The sequence below is a fragment of the Xiphias gladius genome, chromosome 4, assembly GCF_016859285.1.
Source record: "Xiphias gladius isolate SHS-SW01 ecotype Sanya breed wild chromosome 4, ASM1685928v1, whole genome shotgun sequence".
In the NCBI taxonomy this organism is placed as follows: domain Eukaryota; kingdom Metazoa; phylum Chordata; class Actinopteri; order Istiophoriformes; family Xiphiidae; genus Xiphias; species Xiphias gladius.
The window spans coordinates 13,178,610-13,196,497 of NC_053403.1; the positions used below are offsets into that span (position 1 = coordinate 13,178,610).

General features: G+C 44.3%; 2 protein-coding genes across 3 annotated transcripts; both read right to left on the reverse strand.

Annotated features, from left to right (window-relative positions):
* Positions 1-6,713: 6,713 nt before the first annotated feature.
* eif2b2 (eukaryotic translation initiation factor 2B, subunit 2 beta) lies at positions 6,714-10,136 on the reverse strand. Of its 2 annotated transcripts, none has more exons than XM_040124600.1 (8): positions 10,004-10,136; positions 9,248-9,368; positions 7,935-8,086; positions 7,643-7,806; positions 7,416-7,511; positions 7,195-7,332; positions 7,046-7,112; positions 6,714-6,909 (listed from the first exon to the last, which is right to left on the reverse strand). In XM_040124600.1, exons 2-8 carry the CDS (start codon positions 9,358-9,360, stop codon positions 6,752-6,754), a joined length of 888 nt encoding a protein of 295 aa, XP_039980534.1. In that variant the 5' UTR covers positions 9,361-9,368; positions 10,004-10,136; the 3' UTR covers positions 6,714-6,751. The 2 variants fall into 2 exon arrangements, with proteins under 2 accessions (XP_039980534.1, XP_039980533.1); XM_040124599.1 differs by having other exon boundaries at positions 9,772-10,134.
* A 1,040-nt stretch (positions 10,137-11,176) lies between these two features.
* tmed10 (transmembrane p24 trafficking protein 10) lies at positions 11,177-16,610 on the reverse strand. Its single transcript, XM_040125913.1, has 5 exons — positions 16,353-16,610; positions 15,241-15,361; positions 14,606-14,679; positions 12,734-12,860; positions 11,177-12,612 (listed from the first exon to the last, which is right to left on the reverse strand). Exons 1-5 carry the CDS (start codon positions 16,533-16,535, stop codon positions 12,491-12,493), a joined length of 627 nt encoding a protein of 208 aa, XP_039981847.1. The 5' UTR covers positions 16,536-16,610; the 3' UTR covers positions 11,177-12,490.
* Positions 16,611-17,888: the final 1,278 nt, after the last annotated feature.

Below are 17,888 nucleotides of genomic sequence, written 5' to 3' on the forward strand. Positions count from 1 at the left end.
TGAAAATGATTTGTGTCACGAAGAAGCAATCTTGTTGGGATGAGAGCAGTTCAGACATGTTGCCCCCCTCCCCCCCTCCCTCCCTCCACCAGCCACTCTGGACCATTACAGGCTGTAATTGTTATTTAATGGATTAAACATTCATCCTTCCTGTGCGAAGCCCCAGAGGGCCAGATGACAGCATCGCCATGTTCTCTCTCTCACACACACACACACACACACAGACACGCACACACACACACACACACACGTCGACGCTCATTTGACGGCAGTGTTTGTGCTTAAAATTCAATTACCCACTTATTGATAGCTCTCTGGGGTGCTAAAGAAGTGGACACGGCGCGGGTGGAGGTGTGGATGATTTCCCAGGAGGCCCCAGTCTCCTCCGCACATCTCCAGCTGGATCTATTTCATGGCTTCACTCATCAGCAGCAGACGCAGATGGAGCATAAGCAGCCGTCATACACCTGCACACACCAGCGCACGCAGACACAGACAGACGGGGCAGGGGGGGCGGCGCGCGCACGCACCCACGGGCACGCGCGCGCACACACACAGACTAAACACAAGTAATTTGTTATTGTATGTGTTAACACTGTAACAAGACATTTGGTGAGTTTTATCCGATGGTCAAAAAAAAAAATTGCCTTTGGAATAAAATGGAATAGAACAAAATAAAAATCCCCAGGACAAGTGACCGAACTCAAACCTACGATTACATTGTTTGAAAATAGCTGCTACACTTTCTATAGAACGAGTTTTGTGATTTCTTAATTTTTTTTAATTTCAGGACTACCACTAACGATTACTTTAATTTTATTTTTTTTCAGTGACTGATTAACCCTTTTAGTCTATTAAATTAAATATCACAAAATAGTGAAAAAAAAGGTCCATTGCAGTTTCTCGTATCCCAAAGTGATATCTTCAAAGTCTGGTTTAATCCAAAACCCAAAGATATTAAATGTAAAATGATATAAACGGAGACAAGCAGCAAATCTTCACATTTGAGAAGCTGGAACCAGCAACTTCTTTGTCTGCTCTGCTGGATAAATGAGTTCATAGAAATGGTTGCTAATGGATGCATTGTCAGTCATCTGAGTGATCAATCAGCTTGTTCGAGCTCCACTACATTTTAATAGCTACTAGAATAAATTGATTTTAGGATTCCCTGAATCCTTATCCTCTGGAAAAAGGACTTTATAGTGGTAAATATTCTGGAATTAATGTTTATCAATATGTTGTCACTTGTGAAGTGGATGTACTTCACATCAGTAAGAGTAAAAAGGAGTAAGACGATTCATTTGACCTTATTCAAGAGCAAATCCATATTCACCTCTACACGTTCTCCAAACACTTGTGAGTCAAACCAAGCTTGTTTTCATTACTTGGGGAAAAAAAAAGAATAAAATCAGCCCTCAGAGCCACAGGTAGTGCCCCACAGGTTAGCCACGCGTCTTAAAGTCCCCTGGGGTTGCCAGGGCCCCCCCCCAGTGGGCCCCCAGAGGAGCACTTGGCCCTGCTGCTGGCCGCGTTTCCCGCTAATTGCACCACTCGTCTCTACTCTCCCACGAGACGCCACCACACTGATGATGACAAGGCGCCACAGTTTGGCGCTCTGCGTCGCTGCGCAACAGCTGGGGCTGACAGCCACACGTCAATACCCGGGGGGCGTGTGGGGGCCAAGGGAGGAACGATGGTGTGTGCATGTGTGTGTGTGTGTGTGTGTGCATGAGTGTGCGTGAGTGTGAGTGTGAGGCAGCTGCATTTTGTTGCCATTTTTTGCAGACACTGCCCAAACTCTGGTCCAGTAATTGCCACTCAGCAGTGTGTAATATGTCGAATGGCATTTCTCCTTGGACTGACCATGAAACTTTAAAACTTTAAAACACAACAACATGTGTTCCAAAGTCAGAAAGATGAATGTTGTTGTCCTTTGACGTGACGGGGGTCGGCCTACAGCTTACACGTCCCTTGGGATCACACTGGAATCGATGAGCTCCGCGCACGCTGTGCATCTCCCTCGGCGGCACCGCGGTGGCTGTTCATTAGCGGTCTTTAATGGCCTCGCACACTCTCCGTCGGCCGTAAATATCCAGGCGCCACCCGGCTTTGCTGCCCTGTCCCATCGAAGGGGTGTGAAGAGTGAAGTCGGTGTGATGAAAAACAGAATGAGATTTATCGTCCTCCTCCTGCATCTACACACACACACACACACACACACACACACACACACACACACACACACACACACACACACACACACACACACACACGGACCAAGACGGGCGAGACACACCCGCAGGTGCTATTGTGCCACTGGATGCGTTGCAGATGCCTGCAGGCCCCTCAGCGCGTCTCCCTGTCTCGTGTGAATTTGGTTCTAGTGAGTCAGGCGTGGGCTCAGAAGCAGAGACGCAAAGACGCGGGCGGGGGGGGGGGGGTTATAAAGTGAGGCTCACCTGTGAAGGCAGGATGCCTAAGACTCTCAAAAGGGACCAGGCAGGCGCGCAGAGCGGGAACATATGGCTGGAGCACAGGGCTGTGAGCGCACGTTGACAGTCCGGCAATGAGGACTGTGGGGGACTGGGAGCAGGTATACATGCCGAGGGTCTGATTCGAGGGGAATGAGAGGCAGGTGTGTTGACAGGCGAGGATCAGAAGACCGGAGAGCGGCGCTGGGCAGGCAGCGAAGGACAGAGACTGAGAGGACGGGACAGGTTAGGGCCGGGAGGGCGCTGGCTAATGGCAGGAGAAACCCAGAAAACATATGGTGAAGCTGTTGTCGTGACACTGGCACGAATTGTGAAAGCGACCCCCCCCCCTTTCTTCTCCTGTGTGACCCTTTCGTGGAAAGAACAGTCTTGTGCAAGTTCATCATGTCTGGGAGGACGGCGACCTTCAATCTGGTACTTTTTTTTGGAGCCAGAATCCTCATCCGTGGAAACTCCCACATCGACTCATCTCCCTGAGTTGCCCAGAGCCTTTGGAGAAAGATGAGCGGATCGCTCTTTCGCCATTCTGTCCCGACCGGAGTTCAGCCACCAACAAAGCACCGGTGTTAGTCATGGCTCAAACCGGTGCACTCTTACACCGGAAATCCTCAGATTGGTTTAAAGACGGTTAAACACGGGGCCTTTCATCATTCAGACAAAACAGCAACGGTGTCTTTTTATGTTCGGGAGGGGCTTTAAACGACTATTTATAGGAATCTATTCCAAAATATCTGTACCAGTTCACATTCACTTTTTTTTTTATTCGAGATTTTGGTTTCATTTTTCTTTTCAAATGAAAAGACTTATTTTTTCTTTTCATTCGTGAAAACTGAAAAATTATAACGAAAACTGATGGCTCGTTGCTCAATGCCTGGCAGTTGCAGCTTTAACCAGGAGACTGTCGTTTGCTGCTAGAGGCAAGACCCTCGATAGGTAACTTGACTTCCTGTCTGATGTGACATCAGGAAAGATGCCAAGTATGAAAGCGTCGGATTTTTTTTTTTTTTTTTAAACCAAAAATCAGTTCTCTCTGGGTGGTTTACCAGTAATCTCTGATCCGGGGGGCAGTCACGGCCGCAACCGGTTCATGGCGAGCCAGAAGGGAGAATGAAATGTTGCCGGACGATGTCACGGTCCGACGGGTGACCGTGGGCCAGTGGAGAGTGACGACATGTTGCTGGGTCCATTCACCCTGACCCCCTTTTTTTTTTTTCTTTCCCCCTTTTCCCCTGCAGTTCCAGGTCAAGGGATTTAGGTCAGGGAACAATGCACTCTCTCTGCTAGACCGTAGCGGGGTGCCGAAACCCTTCGCATGCTCCCCTCTGACCCCCCACCCCTCCCTCAATCCCTGCTGCTGGCCTGCTCATCCGACCCCTCGGCCCCACCTTGCACTTGGCAGGCACACCGACACTCCCAGTGGCTCCCAGTTCGGGGAGCTGTGTCAAAACCCCTCAGATAAAGCAGAGTGGGGAGGCACCTTGTGGTTAGATATCACAATTACACTCTCTCTCTCTCTCTCTCTCTCTATGAACATTCAGGTCATGTCCCTCAAATTTTTTTGTGGGAGTTTTGGGTTGTTTTTTTTTTAAAGTAAGATCCGGAATATTGCACCACCGGAATCGTATTCCCGGCAGTGTGGAGATGGCTTTTGAAAACAGCGTTCATTTAGCTTGTCGCGTGTGGATTTATAATTCACAGAAAATAAAAGCTGAACAGTCAACTGAAAAAAATAAAATAAAATATGAAAAATACAGAGGGGGGGGCGTCTTTTTTGGTCTATCTGGATATGTAAACTGGTCCGATTCTGAGTCTTGTTTATTGTGGCGACACTTCCATCATTATTCGACGTAATAAAATAAGTAAAAGTAACGTGGGTTGTTTTTTTTCCCCAAGGAGCTCGGAAACGAGGCTACACGAGCCTCTCATTTGAATCGTCCCCCGCGGACTGTACGTGCCCGTTACGTCCGACGATGGACCCCGACGGTGACGTCACGCCGGTCCCCACTCAAAAGCCCCGTTCGCGCCTGAGGTCGTCGCCGGGCGCGGTGGCGCGCGCCTGTAATCCAAGCCACCGGGAGGCTGAGGCTGGCGGATCGCTTGAGCTCAGGAGCTCTGAGCTGCGGCGGACTATGCCGATCGGGCGTCCGCGCTAAGCTCGGTATCGATATGGCGCTCCCGGGGGAGCCCGGGACCGCCAGGTCGCCTAAGGAGGGGTGAACCGGCCCAGGTCGGGAACGGAGCAGGTCAAAGCCCCCGTGCCGCTCAGTAGTGGGATCGCGCCTGTGAATAGACGCTGTAGTGCAGCCTGAGTAATACAGCGAAACCCAGTCTTTTCGCACGCGCCACCAAACCGCCGTCGCGACACCCGCACTCGCACGTCGCATCCTCCCTCCACTCGGCCGCCTCGTCGCCGACTCCTTTCCCTCCTCGCCCCCCGTCGAAGCCCGCAGAGACCTGCCGCTCTGCTTCCCCCGTTACACCGCCTCCACCTGGAGGAGGGCGGCTACTGCACCAACCGCGCTCGAAACTGTGTAGGGTATCGGATCTTATGCATAATGAAAAAAAAAAAAAAAACGTGGTCAGATAGACTGCAATGAACGTACAGGCCCAACCAAGGTATAACAAAAGTGAGTAAACCTCTGATTTCCAGTTGAGGCGAATTACATGAACAGGGTTATAAAATAACCTGTGAAAACCACAGCTTCCTCACTTTTGGGCCTGGGCTGGGTGTGTCTAACGTGGCTCCACATGGTAAGGAACTGCCTGGACAAGAGAGAAACCAGACCATGAGACTTCACATTAATGGTAGAGGACACAAGAGCAACAGTGGGCTACTGGACACGATGCGAAACACAGTCGCGGCAGTGGTTAGGAGGTATAGGAAGGAGCCATATTGCCAATTGCAGAGGGCCCAGTGGCCATCCTCAAAAAAATGGCGCCACGCACGCTCCACTATTTACGCAGCCTTACATTGAAAACAGACGTGTAGGTCCTTCTGCCTTGGCACCAGCGTTATCTGTGGAAACCGGTGTTTCAGTGACTGATCGGACAGTGCAAAGAACGCTGCTGGAAGTCAGCGGTGCCCAAGACGAACATCATCACTCGCGAAGAAGCCAGATGAAAATAATCCCGACGAATGTTGGCAGCACATTCTTTGGTCAGATGGAGCCAAAATACACGGGTTTGGATCAGATGGCGTGCGGTGATGTTTGGCGTGGACCAAAAGAAGAAGAAAAGTGACAACCATGATCTGGCCAAACGTGTCCCCTGACTTGAAGCCAGAAGAATAACATTGGGTTCTACTGGTAGAAGGTGGAAAGACAAAACCCCTCCAGCAAAGAACAGCTGAAAAGAATCATCTGTGAAGAACGGCAGAACATTTCTCCACAGATTTGTGCAGGACTGGTATCAGCCATGTCCAGGAGGATCGAATCCGTCATCAAAAATAGAAAAAAAAGAAAAAAATGAAACTATTGAAGGATCCACAGACTTTTGTTGCAGTTGGTTCTTCAATATGGACCTTTCATTGTAGTTTAATTATTCAAACATTTCTGCATTTCAAATTAGTTACAAATTCTTATATTCTTTCTATCTTGTATTTAGTTCTCAGTTTGCTCTCCAACCAAACTGTATCAATTATTCTGTGATTTGAGTAGGTGTATTTCTTACCACGGTGCAATGGACATGGACTGTGTGATTTATTTTCTAAATTTAAAGCATTTTGCTGTTTAGATACTGACCTTTGATTGCACATGTATATATGCTGTATATATCTATATCTGTATATATACACACAAATATACATACAGACATTTATATAAATATACATACACACATATATACACACACACATATATACGCATATATACACACACACACATATATACGCATATATACACACATACACACACACACACACACACTTTCTGAAGTTTCAGTAAAAGTGACATTCATATGTACTGAGCGGTGATGATTCAGTAACATCTATCAATAATACAGCTTATAAATATTTTGATTTTGCCACTTCTTTCTCGTACATGCAGTAAGATAAAGAAGTGGCGCTCTTCAAAGTGCGCATCATACATTAATGTGAGTTGTCAAGATTTTCTTTCAAGCAAAATTATTTTTTCAAATTCAAGTCAATTCTCGTTTCTGATTTGAAATAGTTTGTGGCCAGCGCATACAGCATGTCTCCTCAAAATAATCATGAACAAAACGGCATTTATCGTTTCATTTAATTTATTTGTTAATTACACATGTTAGAGTTCGTGGTCTTCCGGGTGGTAAAGCTCGCTCATCAGTCGGTAGATGTATGACGGCGCGTGTCCTCCAATGTTAGAGATGAAGAGCGTGATGAGCTCAGGTGGGACATAGTCAAACACCGGACAGTGCACGTTCACCTTTGAGAGAATCTCACCTGAAATACGAACGTTAAAACTGTGAATTACTCAGAAAATTTACTTCAGGATGTTATTCTGCAAGATAGGAAGGTTTATTTTAAAAAAGGCTTAAAAGCCGATGTTAAAAAGCATCTTGTTAAAAATGTGAGTTACCTTCAGTGAAAGGAAGCACCTCATGTGGAGAGACGAACTTGTGGAAGGTATCCTCTTCGTTTGGGAACTGAGGACACAAAGTAGCTTCGGTCATCATTTATTCTTGGCAGAAAATGGTAAGAATCCCACAGAGCAGACTATCTTCTTACCTGAGGCGAGAGCTTGAACATTGGAGCACAAACGATCAGGGGCGTCGAGTGGTGCTTGGCCGCAAGGGCCAGAGTGTGTGTCCCATTGACGGCCCTGAGCCCTCCATTCGCTAGAACTGTCTGCGTGCCAATGATGACCTGAAAGAGAGAGACCACCACCACACCGGTTCACCCACATGCTCCGACATGACTGCGTCAAAGTCTTCTGTGGTGTCGAATACCTTATTAACACGAGACATGACTGCAAATATGGCAGCATCTGCAATCACGGTTGTTTCGATGCCAGCTTCTGAGAGACTGGTGGCCATTTCATGTCCCTGGTGGGAGGTGAACAAGTAAGATGAAAATTATGTCAATTTTAAAAACAATCATTTATCTCAGTAACACCACACTTTGTTTTTCCTACATAAACATATACTGTAATTTCAAATTTCCTCTCCTGAGCTACCTGGCAGAAGGGGGCGCACTCCGCCACAATGACGTGAAACTTGCGTTTGCGCGCGGCGTCTTTGAGGAAGGCCTCCACGGTGCGTGAGCGACCAATCGTCATGATGACCTCATTAGAGTGGATGTGCTCTAGAGCCTGCATGGCAATGTTGTCAGTTGTTCCCTCTGGAAAACGAACGGTGCGGGGGAGAAGAAACAAAACTCCGTAACTGCACAGATTAAAAGGTAGTGATAGATGACCTGCTTGATAAAAAGAAAGAAAGAAGAAGAAGAAGAAAAAAAAAGCCACGTACCCAGCTCAGTCAGCAGCTCATTGATGGCCTCGATGACGTTGGCTTTGAGGGCGGCGAAATGCTGTCTGAAGTTCTCCTCGCTGAGTCCTCCAGAGGTCAGCAGCTTGTGGAGGGATTCCTGCTGGTCTGTCTCTTCACTGCTACCTCGAGATCTGGAGGAAAAGCATTAAGAAACAACTAAGCCGAACCATTTTAGCAAAAACCCTCAATTTAGTTTGAGAGACATTAGTAGCTCTGTTCAAGTATGTCCACACCGTGTATTTTCAATCTCTAATCTCTGGTGTGATCTTACTGTACCTTTCACAGCAGACTAGTGACCCAGGAAATGCACAGCTTAAACAGGGCGAACAGAGCCCCCTTAAAATAACCCCCGTCAGGTTGGAGGCTGAGAGCTGTGCAAAACTCTGCTCCAATTTTTACAAAATACACATTCCCTTATCTCTCAACTTCCGGTGCATCATATTGTCCTCTTTTTTACCATTACATTCACAAGTTTTTAAGTGTAGGGAACCAAGGAGAAGGTACTACAGCACATACACATATACAAAACAGAGATGAAAGGGAAACACCAGGGTCTGACACGATGCACAAAACAAATACTGAAGGCACCACAATTGCAAGTTTGATGTAAATTACTTTATGGGTATGTACCTTCCTAATAAAGTTTCCAATAATAAATTAATAAAGAATTGATATTTACTTGGGTTTAAATTGAGCCCTTTCTTGAGGAAAAGCTGTTTTCCCTTTAATTAGTGACAAATTATATAAGTCTTTCCTGGAAACCTCCTCAAAAAATTTGTAAGAAATCATGGACCTGTAAAATGAACCAAATTTCTTTCACGTAATCCAAAGGGGAAAATTTTTTTGCATATATTGTTGGCTTTTTATTTTTTATTTTTTAAATGTTAAAACAGGGCTCGCCTTTGTTAAATTTTCTCTTATGAATGAAAAACATCAGGTTAGAAATCTGATTTGTGTATTTGTATTTAGACTGGTCACTGACATAGTCATGGAGACCAAACAACACGCGTTCAAAACACGAATCAAACCCAGAAAGGACGTCATCAACACTAAAAGCACAAACAATCTGACCAAAAATAAGGGACACTGTTTTGATTACTTGACAGTAACTGCTATTAATGAGGCTATAGGGTGACTGCTCACTGCTCTCTGTGTACATGCCTCCTATGGGCAATAAAAGGCTGATCAGCCTTCATAATATTCATGGGCCATGTGAGTGCGTGTGTATAATCAACGAGCTTGCTCTATAACCTTTCCAGTGCCGTGACTGGCTCCAGCAGCTGTTTAATCACCTGGCATATTCCTCTCGGATGATCTTCAGCACTCGTCTGATCATGTTGCCGACAGTGGTCTCTGATGGCTGGGCTGCACTCATCCTCCTCCCCTCTTTGCGGATTATTTCCATCAGATCGCCTGAAAGACAACATTTTGGTTAAAATCAGTTCTCTCGAACACGCTAGAGCTGGTGGCAAATTCAGTCCACTAATGCCGACTCCTGTTCCTGGTGTTTCAACCACATCTCCAACCTCTTGAATTCACACAGAAAACACATACAAGCCTACTTGCTCGCTCGATAGTAAATAGTAGCTAATGCCTTTATCAGAAACTCCCTTGAACAAATCCTTCTCTATAAGTTGTGAACGGATGCTATCAAGCTATTGCCACACTTTAGGCGTCTTTTGCTGCTGCAGCAGCAGCTTTGACAAAAGGCGCCACACTGTTCAGCCACTATGTCATCTTTCATACTAGTCGCCAGCACTGCCCTAATGTCTGAGTCCAACTGTGAGTTAATAAAAACAGAGTAGCGCGAAACAACCTGCGCTGCTCCACCGAGCCTGGGCTGTGATTCTGCGGAGCAGGGCTGTCGTTTCTCGGGCCGTCTCGGCCGAGCCCCGGAGCGGCCCTGTCCCGCTCCCCCCACGCTTCAGGTCGGACAGAAACGCTTCAATTCTCTCCGTCAGGTCTGTTTCTTTGTCCGGGCCCGGCATGGCTGCTGTGGACAGGACTTGCCGTCGGAGTAAAAACTATGGCAAGTCAGTGTTTCCTACCATGCAAATGTTTTGACGAGGAAGTGCTTCAGGAGTACATCCGGGTAATCATGGCTGCGCCTTCATTTGATTGGTGGACCGCCTCTCGACGTACTGCATCGATTTCGCGGAGTTAGCGACCGGTTGCTGTGACGTTGGCGGTTTTGAGGCGTTTAATGGGCGCCCAAGGTTTCTGTTAAATCCCCACTAGGTGTGTTTTTTAAGAGAATAACCAACGCAGCCAGGCCAACCTGAACTAGACGCAGGTGTGTAACGCCAAAAATCTGTATCCCATTCGTCAGAAGCCTAGAAATCTTTCACTTTCACTGGTAACTGGTGCTTAAGTGAGAAAAAAATTTAACCCATTTAATGTATGTATTATGTCCCGACTTTAATTATACTTCTTGGGCAGTTTGTATAAATATCTGTATCCTTTATGTACCGGGGTGGACACAATAATAGAAATACCGTCAGTATGATACAATAAACATTGACGAGAAATCATACTGGTAACTTAACAAAATATACCTGCAGTCTATGTGATCACAATTGTGGCGGACGAGCGACGTGTATGGCATTTTATTTTTTCAAAAGAATATGAAGTTTCAAACTCTTTGCCGTGTCAAAGTAATAAACAAACGGTAGCTTACTGACCTTATGTTGTGGCTGCACTCCAGATGTTCGATGACATCCAGCTCTTGTGGATTTGTGGGTTTGAAGGCGCTTTCTGGAGGCTGCTTTACAGTAAAAGCATCCTCCAACTCGATTCAATGTCTCTATCTAGGATGGGCATAAACAGCTGTGGTCATGAGACCATTGGCACCAAACAACTAAAACTGCTCACATCTTTTCTGGGGAAGTTGATCACAAATTAAACATGAACATTATACATACGTAGAAAGTAAATTTATAGTTGGAAGATACGTTTTTCTTGGCCACTATTGTGACCAGCAGCACAACATAGCTTTGTGTCATTAAACATTTGGAATTATTTTCAATATTTTTTTTATCTTTTAAGTTTGACATTATAGTACTATTTTCTCCTCCATCAATTTGAGTGTAGCCCTCACTCTACTGTGATATTATTAAAGCCTATGTCTGTGCAAAGGGAAAATGATTTAAGTCCAAAACTGCCTTTCAGAAACCAAATATTTGCATCACAGAGTAGAAATACATGTTAATCTACACTGTAACTAATGTAAATCCATCCAATATTTTATTGAATAAAAGCCCAACACAAATTTACAAAATTTATCAGTTAACATAAAAATCATTGACTGCGCACAATGCGCATGTTCATTGTTAAAAATGTACCCATGACAGATGCCTCAATTAATCCCTGTCAAAAACAATCTGAATATTTTCAACCACATTCTCATGTAACCCAAGCCTCATGAGTATTTCTAACGAAAAGAAGGACGCTGGATGGACGAGCAAGTACTGTAATTGGGGAGTGATATTTTGAAAATTTCAAAATAATACTTAAATTTACCAGTGTATAAAGAAAAGATGTGCATGACTAGAAGAAAATGTTTGGATAGCCTACTTTACATTTCATGTCAAAAGCTCCATCCACTGCAGTCTGACAAGGAAAAAAAAAGTTGCACAAGTATATATGAATTGTATCATAGAAATCAGGTGGTTAAATTGCTCATAGCCATATACATATGATGCTGCAAATTCCTTCCTAAGAACAAGGTTTTTGGTTTTGATTGGTGACAAATTAATTTTCAGATGTTCCAAAAACAAAACTAGAACGTGCAAGAGCAAATAGAAGTGACCTAATTTATAACTATGAGAATATCACTCTGACAACTCACAACCCCCCAAAAATATACCTGTAAAAGCAACTAAATAGCATGTACAATATGAAAACAAACTAAAGACACTGTTAAATTTAGCTACCAAATGTGTATGCAAATTAAGTGACATAACACAGAAGTTCAGTGGTTGCCAATTTTCTCACCAATGTAACAACAAACCACTTTTTCCAAATAGCCTTCACTTGATCAAAGGGCACCAAAGATCTAGTCTGCGTGGCATGGCAAAGAATGTGTACATCAACAGAAGGGCAAAAGACATTCGCTCATGGCACATCCATCCAAACCGAGCTCAAAATCAAACATCACTGTTAGACTGATTGAGGGAACAGGTTCTTATTCAGAAAGCTGCAACATTCAAAACATTGCAGACAGAAACGTGAAGTACCACGGGGATGGACATATCTCACTAATGCAGTGACCTACGCCCCCCATGTCTCTCAGTGCATTTCTCCCTACAGCGCTTTTCATGTTTCAAACCCCTAAATAAGCAGGTGAATCTTTTTGTTTTGTTTTTTTTCCTCAGAGGACAACCTTGGTACTCTTTCTCACAGCCGTGAAAACTAGAATTTGAGCCCCTCAACCCCACTTGCTGTTGTTTGCTGAAGCTAGTCCGAGGAGGGTGGATGTTGAGATGCGTTGGCTGACGGCAAGTAGCTTCCCCTGAGGTAAGGAACTACAGGCCGCTCTACTCGATCAGCTTCTTTGCCTTGAAGAAGCGCCGCAAGTAGAAGACCTGCCATGTGGCCAGCCCAATGAGACAGCACATGGAGAATATGCTGAAGTACAGCACACGTGTGTTGGTGGACTCTGGAAAGTGACGAAAAAGGGAGGGTATGTTTTTAGGCAGCGACTAATAATTTTTTTTCATACAATCAACAAAGAAACAAAACTGATCTTTACTCCTGTTCTCCTGTACTTTGTTTCTTACCGTTGGTGTCCCGCATCTCCTCCTCTCTCTTCTTCATGTAAGCAAAGTCGTTGACGATGGACTCTGACAAGTCCTCCAGTCGCCTCAGCTCAACCTCAAGGGGCTTCAGCTTCTCCACCTTGGCAATCTGGAGGGACAAAACAGAAGCCTCTAAATCCACTGAAAAGTAATGCCTGACAAGCCTGTGGCAGAAAAGGTAGAACTACTATTTAAGCGGTGTCATTATATACTTTTTCCAGCAGGAGGAGCCCTTAACCGTGTAAACACCTAGTGTTTAAACTGTCTGCATTTGGCCATTTACGCTTGTTCGTTTAGGCTGGCGAGAAAGAGGCCGTTACAACTCTTAAACAGCTGCACCACCTAAAACGGTGGGCAATGATCTTGAACAAACTCTGTTGTGGGTGGTCTTTGATGAAAACACAAAACGGATCAACCACAGGATTATGTGATAGGAATGTGTAACGTATACAAATTCAACTGCTGGAGCAAACAAATCTACAAGATTTTTCTGATGATTATGGCAACACTGTCATTATGGCAACCTCGTATTACAGTGCATGACGCCTCCTCTCCCTTTACTATATGCGGCAGGATATTGTTATTTTATTTATGACAGAAGTCTAGCTGCCATCTCAACTAATAATGCTCACTATGACTATTTATGCATGTAGTCTTTTGGCACGACTTGCTGTCAGTCACAACAATCAGCTCTGTGATCTATTAATGTTGATGACACAGGACGGTTCACCGAAACGGCCCAGTGAGTAGGTTCACTGTCAGTCCATGTGACTTGTGTTTACAACTTTTGGTTTGTTTGTAGCAAGTCTGTGTGAACTGTAAATGGACAAAAACAAAACAGCAAAAATAGCTCCGTCTTTCCGTTTGGTCTGGACCACATGAACCAAACTTTAGCCTTAAATTGTGCAGCAGAACCAGACACAGACATTTTGGCCATTAAGAAATTGCATAGTACTGCAGCTTGCATCTGCCAAGTACACTTTCTCAAACACTGTAACAGACAGGGACTCTTTTCAGCATATTTAACAAATTTCACTACACCCTCTACGTACCAACCTCTGTTCAAAGTAACACACCCATCTACGTAGGTGAATAAATGTGCAAATTCAGCTCGACCCACCGGCCCACAGACAGGCATGCCCTCTCCAGCTCTCCCTGAACATCCACCTACGCACACGCACTCAGCAGAACAGAACGTCATGCTCAGTGCACCATGTGTGGGAAAGGGGGCAGTTCTCAGCTCACAGGCTTTATCCATTCTGTACTTACTATTAAGTGTTGCCTAAAGGCAGCCAAGTGCTAACCAATTACCGGAATAACTACTGAGATACACAACATGTCCATATATAAGAAAATACTGAATAATATACCTATTTTCTATACTGGGACACCTTGACGTCATTATCTTGTTTTGACGACGGACACTTGGCAATGCCATTAATACAGCAAAAGGCATCACCATTGCTGCTATCAGGAATAAGTATATTACGTGTCATAAATCTAGGCATAGAGCAGCAAATTTTTGTTTCCACTGCTCAACTTGATTTATTAATCCTATGAAGTCATTGCTTATTTCAGTGTCGTTTAACAGTTACAAGGAAAGGTTTGCGTGTCTCTTGCATCCCTTGAATCTGCACTCACGTTTTTTCTGATTTAGGAGATTTAGGTGCCCTCTAACATTTCCATCAAGCTCAAGCATGCCTGCCTCTAGTGATCATATGTAGTAAAACTGCTGCTGCATGACCAGTGTCCTACATACACTGACCCAGTCGAGCTGCAAACAGGCTTTATTTATCTACAGTATTCATCATCATTCTACAAAGGAAAGCGAGTGGTTCAGACTCCGAAACATACCTCTTCATAGTTTTTGGCCTCCACACCATGCTTCATGTCCAGATTGACCAGCTGGTCAGGCACTCTTCCAGTTCCTGATTAGAAAGAGCAGAGCCTTTATCTTCATACGTAATTGACCAAAATTCAGGTTTTTAAATTGTGGTCCTTTGCTGTGCTACGTAAACCTAGTCTATTTCCAGAATTTCAAAAGCCTTCATTTACGTGTCAACTAAGGAAGTTTTCCGATCATTTCATTTAGCATTTTCCTATATCCATCTTTAATAATTTCCTCTCATTCCCTCTACATTATTACTTAACAAGAAGGCAAAGTCTTTTTTACATTTCCTTGAAAACTACTATGAATATGTAAATCAATACATAACCCGTGACACATTGTTCATTTCCACAAATTTACATGTCCAATTTCACAAACATCTATTCATGTAACAACAAAAATATCACCAAAAGGATACATGTCATTGCACTTTTTTAAAACTAATTCTATGTGTGTGTTGATAACAACGGCTTTTCTAATATTTATGTATATTGCTCAGTGAAAGAAAAATAATGACACTGCGTTTCAAATGAGGGGTTTTGGTGAATGAGTATAATTTGGTGCTTTTGAGCTACCTGGTTTTGACTGTTAACACACTTACCCAAGGGTGATTTGCTTTCAAAGCACACCTCAAACATATCATAGTCCTCTGTGGTGAATGCAAACTTTCCTTTTGTTGCATCTTCCTTGGAGTAAAGAGTGTGACTGGAGGAATCTGTGATCTACAAAGTTAGAGAAAATATCGATTGAAATATTAACTGAAGTGCTTAATCGATTGAGAAAAAACAAATCGCCAACCTCAGTTTTAAATGATGCCAAGGTGAAGGTGGTTGCATAAAGCAAGCAATTTAAGGATTTTGTGCTGGGCATTTTAATAATATCTGACATTTTATTGATTAAACTACCAACTGAAAAAGGAAACAATACGTTAAAGACTTAATAATAACACTAACGGTCACTTGCAGCCCCAATTAATTGCTTTCAAATAAGCGTAAAACATTCATCAAGACTAATAATTATCTTTTTCATACCAGAAAACCATTTATGTTGTTTTTATGTGCCAGCTGTTACAGCATGGAGACAGTTTTACAAATCCCTATTAGTGATCTTTTAAATTAGGTTGCAATGTTAGTAACAATGTGAGGACAGACTTCCCTGTATCATGTGTGGAGATGTTGGGACCATGTTTATCTAAATAACTTTAAATACGAGCTGTCGTTGACAGTCGCTAATGTGCTAATGCCGCTAGCTTATGTCTGCCAGCTGAATGGACGGTAAGACTGACGTGTAACAGCAGCAGAGCCGAGCCGATGACACCGACGGCATTATTTCACATAATATAATACCCGACAGCTGTGAAATAAACACCCACAGCCCGCGATACAACTGCCCTTCACTGGTGTCAGAGAAGTTTGACTTTTTAAAAGCTAATTGCGCTTAACTGCTGAGAACGGTGATGTTAGCACTGACGTTAGCTAGCTAATTAGCTACTAAGACCAGGAAGGCGAGTTTTTCGGGGCCTAGTTTAGCTACAATGCTAACAACAGTTGCCGCAAATTTCAGCCGCACTCCGCTGAGACCATCTTCAACATAAGCTGTGAAATTCACTCGTCATCACCGGCTTTCCTGAACAGACGTTCACACACCGAAGCCATTTCGGCCTCGATACAAACTGGGCACGGTAGCTGCGGCTAAACGCAGGTCTTTGCTCACCTTCAAATTAGTTTTAGTTTTAGTGTTCGCCTGTTCGCTTATTTCATACTCCCCCGTGACGAGCACGTCTTTGTGGATCTCCTCTCGTAGACACTTTCTTGAGTTGACGGGTAGAAAGAAGGAAATTGAAAATACTGATTCAATAAGAACAGGTAACAGCAGTAGCGCAGCTAGTCGAGCCATGGCTACCCTCAACCGACCGACCAACCAGCCCGTGCCAGCCCACCAGCTTAACGCCGAGTTCCAACTCACACAACCGGTCTGGCTGAACACTCCAGCGCCGCCGCTGGCTTGGAGGGAGAACTACGCTCCAGCTCCTAACTCTTCTTCCGTGAGGTTATGGTGAGGTCAAACCGTGTACATGGTCGGATAAACTGGGGCCCCTGGATGTCTGGGCAGTGGTCCACCCTAGTCCAGCCTTGCCTGTGTGTGGCCTTTAACGCTGCACAAATATTCAGGGGAATAATTAAATTGCCAAAGTTTGAAAATTATAAGGATGAGTCCATGGAGTCATGGCGCATGGAAACTCTTCCTTACCTGAGAACAAAACTTTCAACCGCATCTTATTGTCCTCATCCGCAAATAGAGCAGGTCCAGGTAGCACTTAGGGCCAAAGGCCTCAAGAATCCCATTGCACTGTTAGACCAGAGGGAAACCTCCTAACTCAACATCATCCCAGTGGGACTCCCTTATGTGGATGGGCTGTTGGAACATCTAGCTAAAGTCTTCAAGTCCCAAGTCACTTACCACAAAGCTTTGAAAACCACAAGATTTCTGCTGGTACACCCTAAAGGCAAGACCTGCCCAGAGAGGAAAACCAAAGTGGAGCATGACACCGTGCATCACCTTTGGGGAACACTACAGCAAATGCAACAGCAAAGACCTTGGACAAGAGACTGAATGACCACCAGACAGACAAAATCAGCTGTCTCTGAATCACAGCATCAGTGAGGAAGGACTCAAAGTGTCTGACCGGGAGTTAATGGACAGCTGGAGAAAGACAGAGGATATTCACATCCAATGCCAGAGATGATCTTGGAAAGGGCTACGATCTCCATCCCCGCATATACATACTGCACCACCGTGGTTCCACACATATATTACATGATGACACCTATGTTAGTTTGATTTGTTGAAGAATACAGTGAGATGCTGTTAAAAGCTCTAGTAAAACTAGTAAATTGACCGTTGAATTTAGATTACGACCTGATACTACATGTTATGACATGCTTTGAGCTTTGCAGCTTGTTGTGGGATACAGGTATAAGGCTGCAAAAACAGTTTGACAATTGTGAAATTAGAGTACACAAAGCCAAACAGTCACAAAGTTACAAACACAATACTCCTTTGAGTGGACCAACGTTTCTGGTTTTGCTGATATTCTTGTGGGGCCCTAACATAGACTAGACAGCACATTTGAGAATTGGGCCCCCCTAGTGGTCAAAACGGCCATGTTCTTGAGACTAATGAGAGTGGCATTGTGTGGGAAGACTTGTGTTAACTTGGAAAACCACATTGGATTAGTCAGGGGCTTTC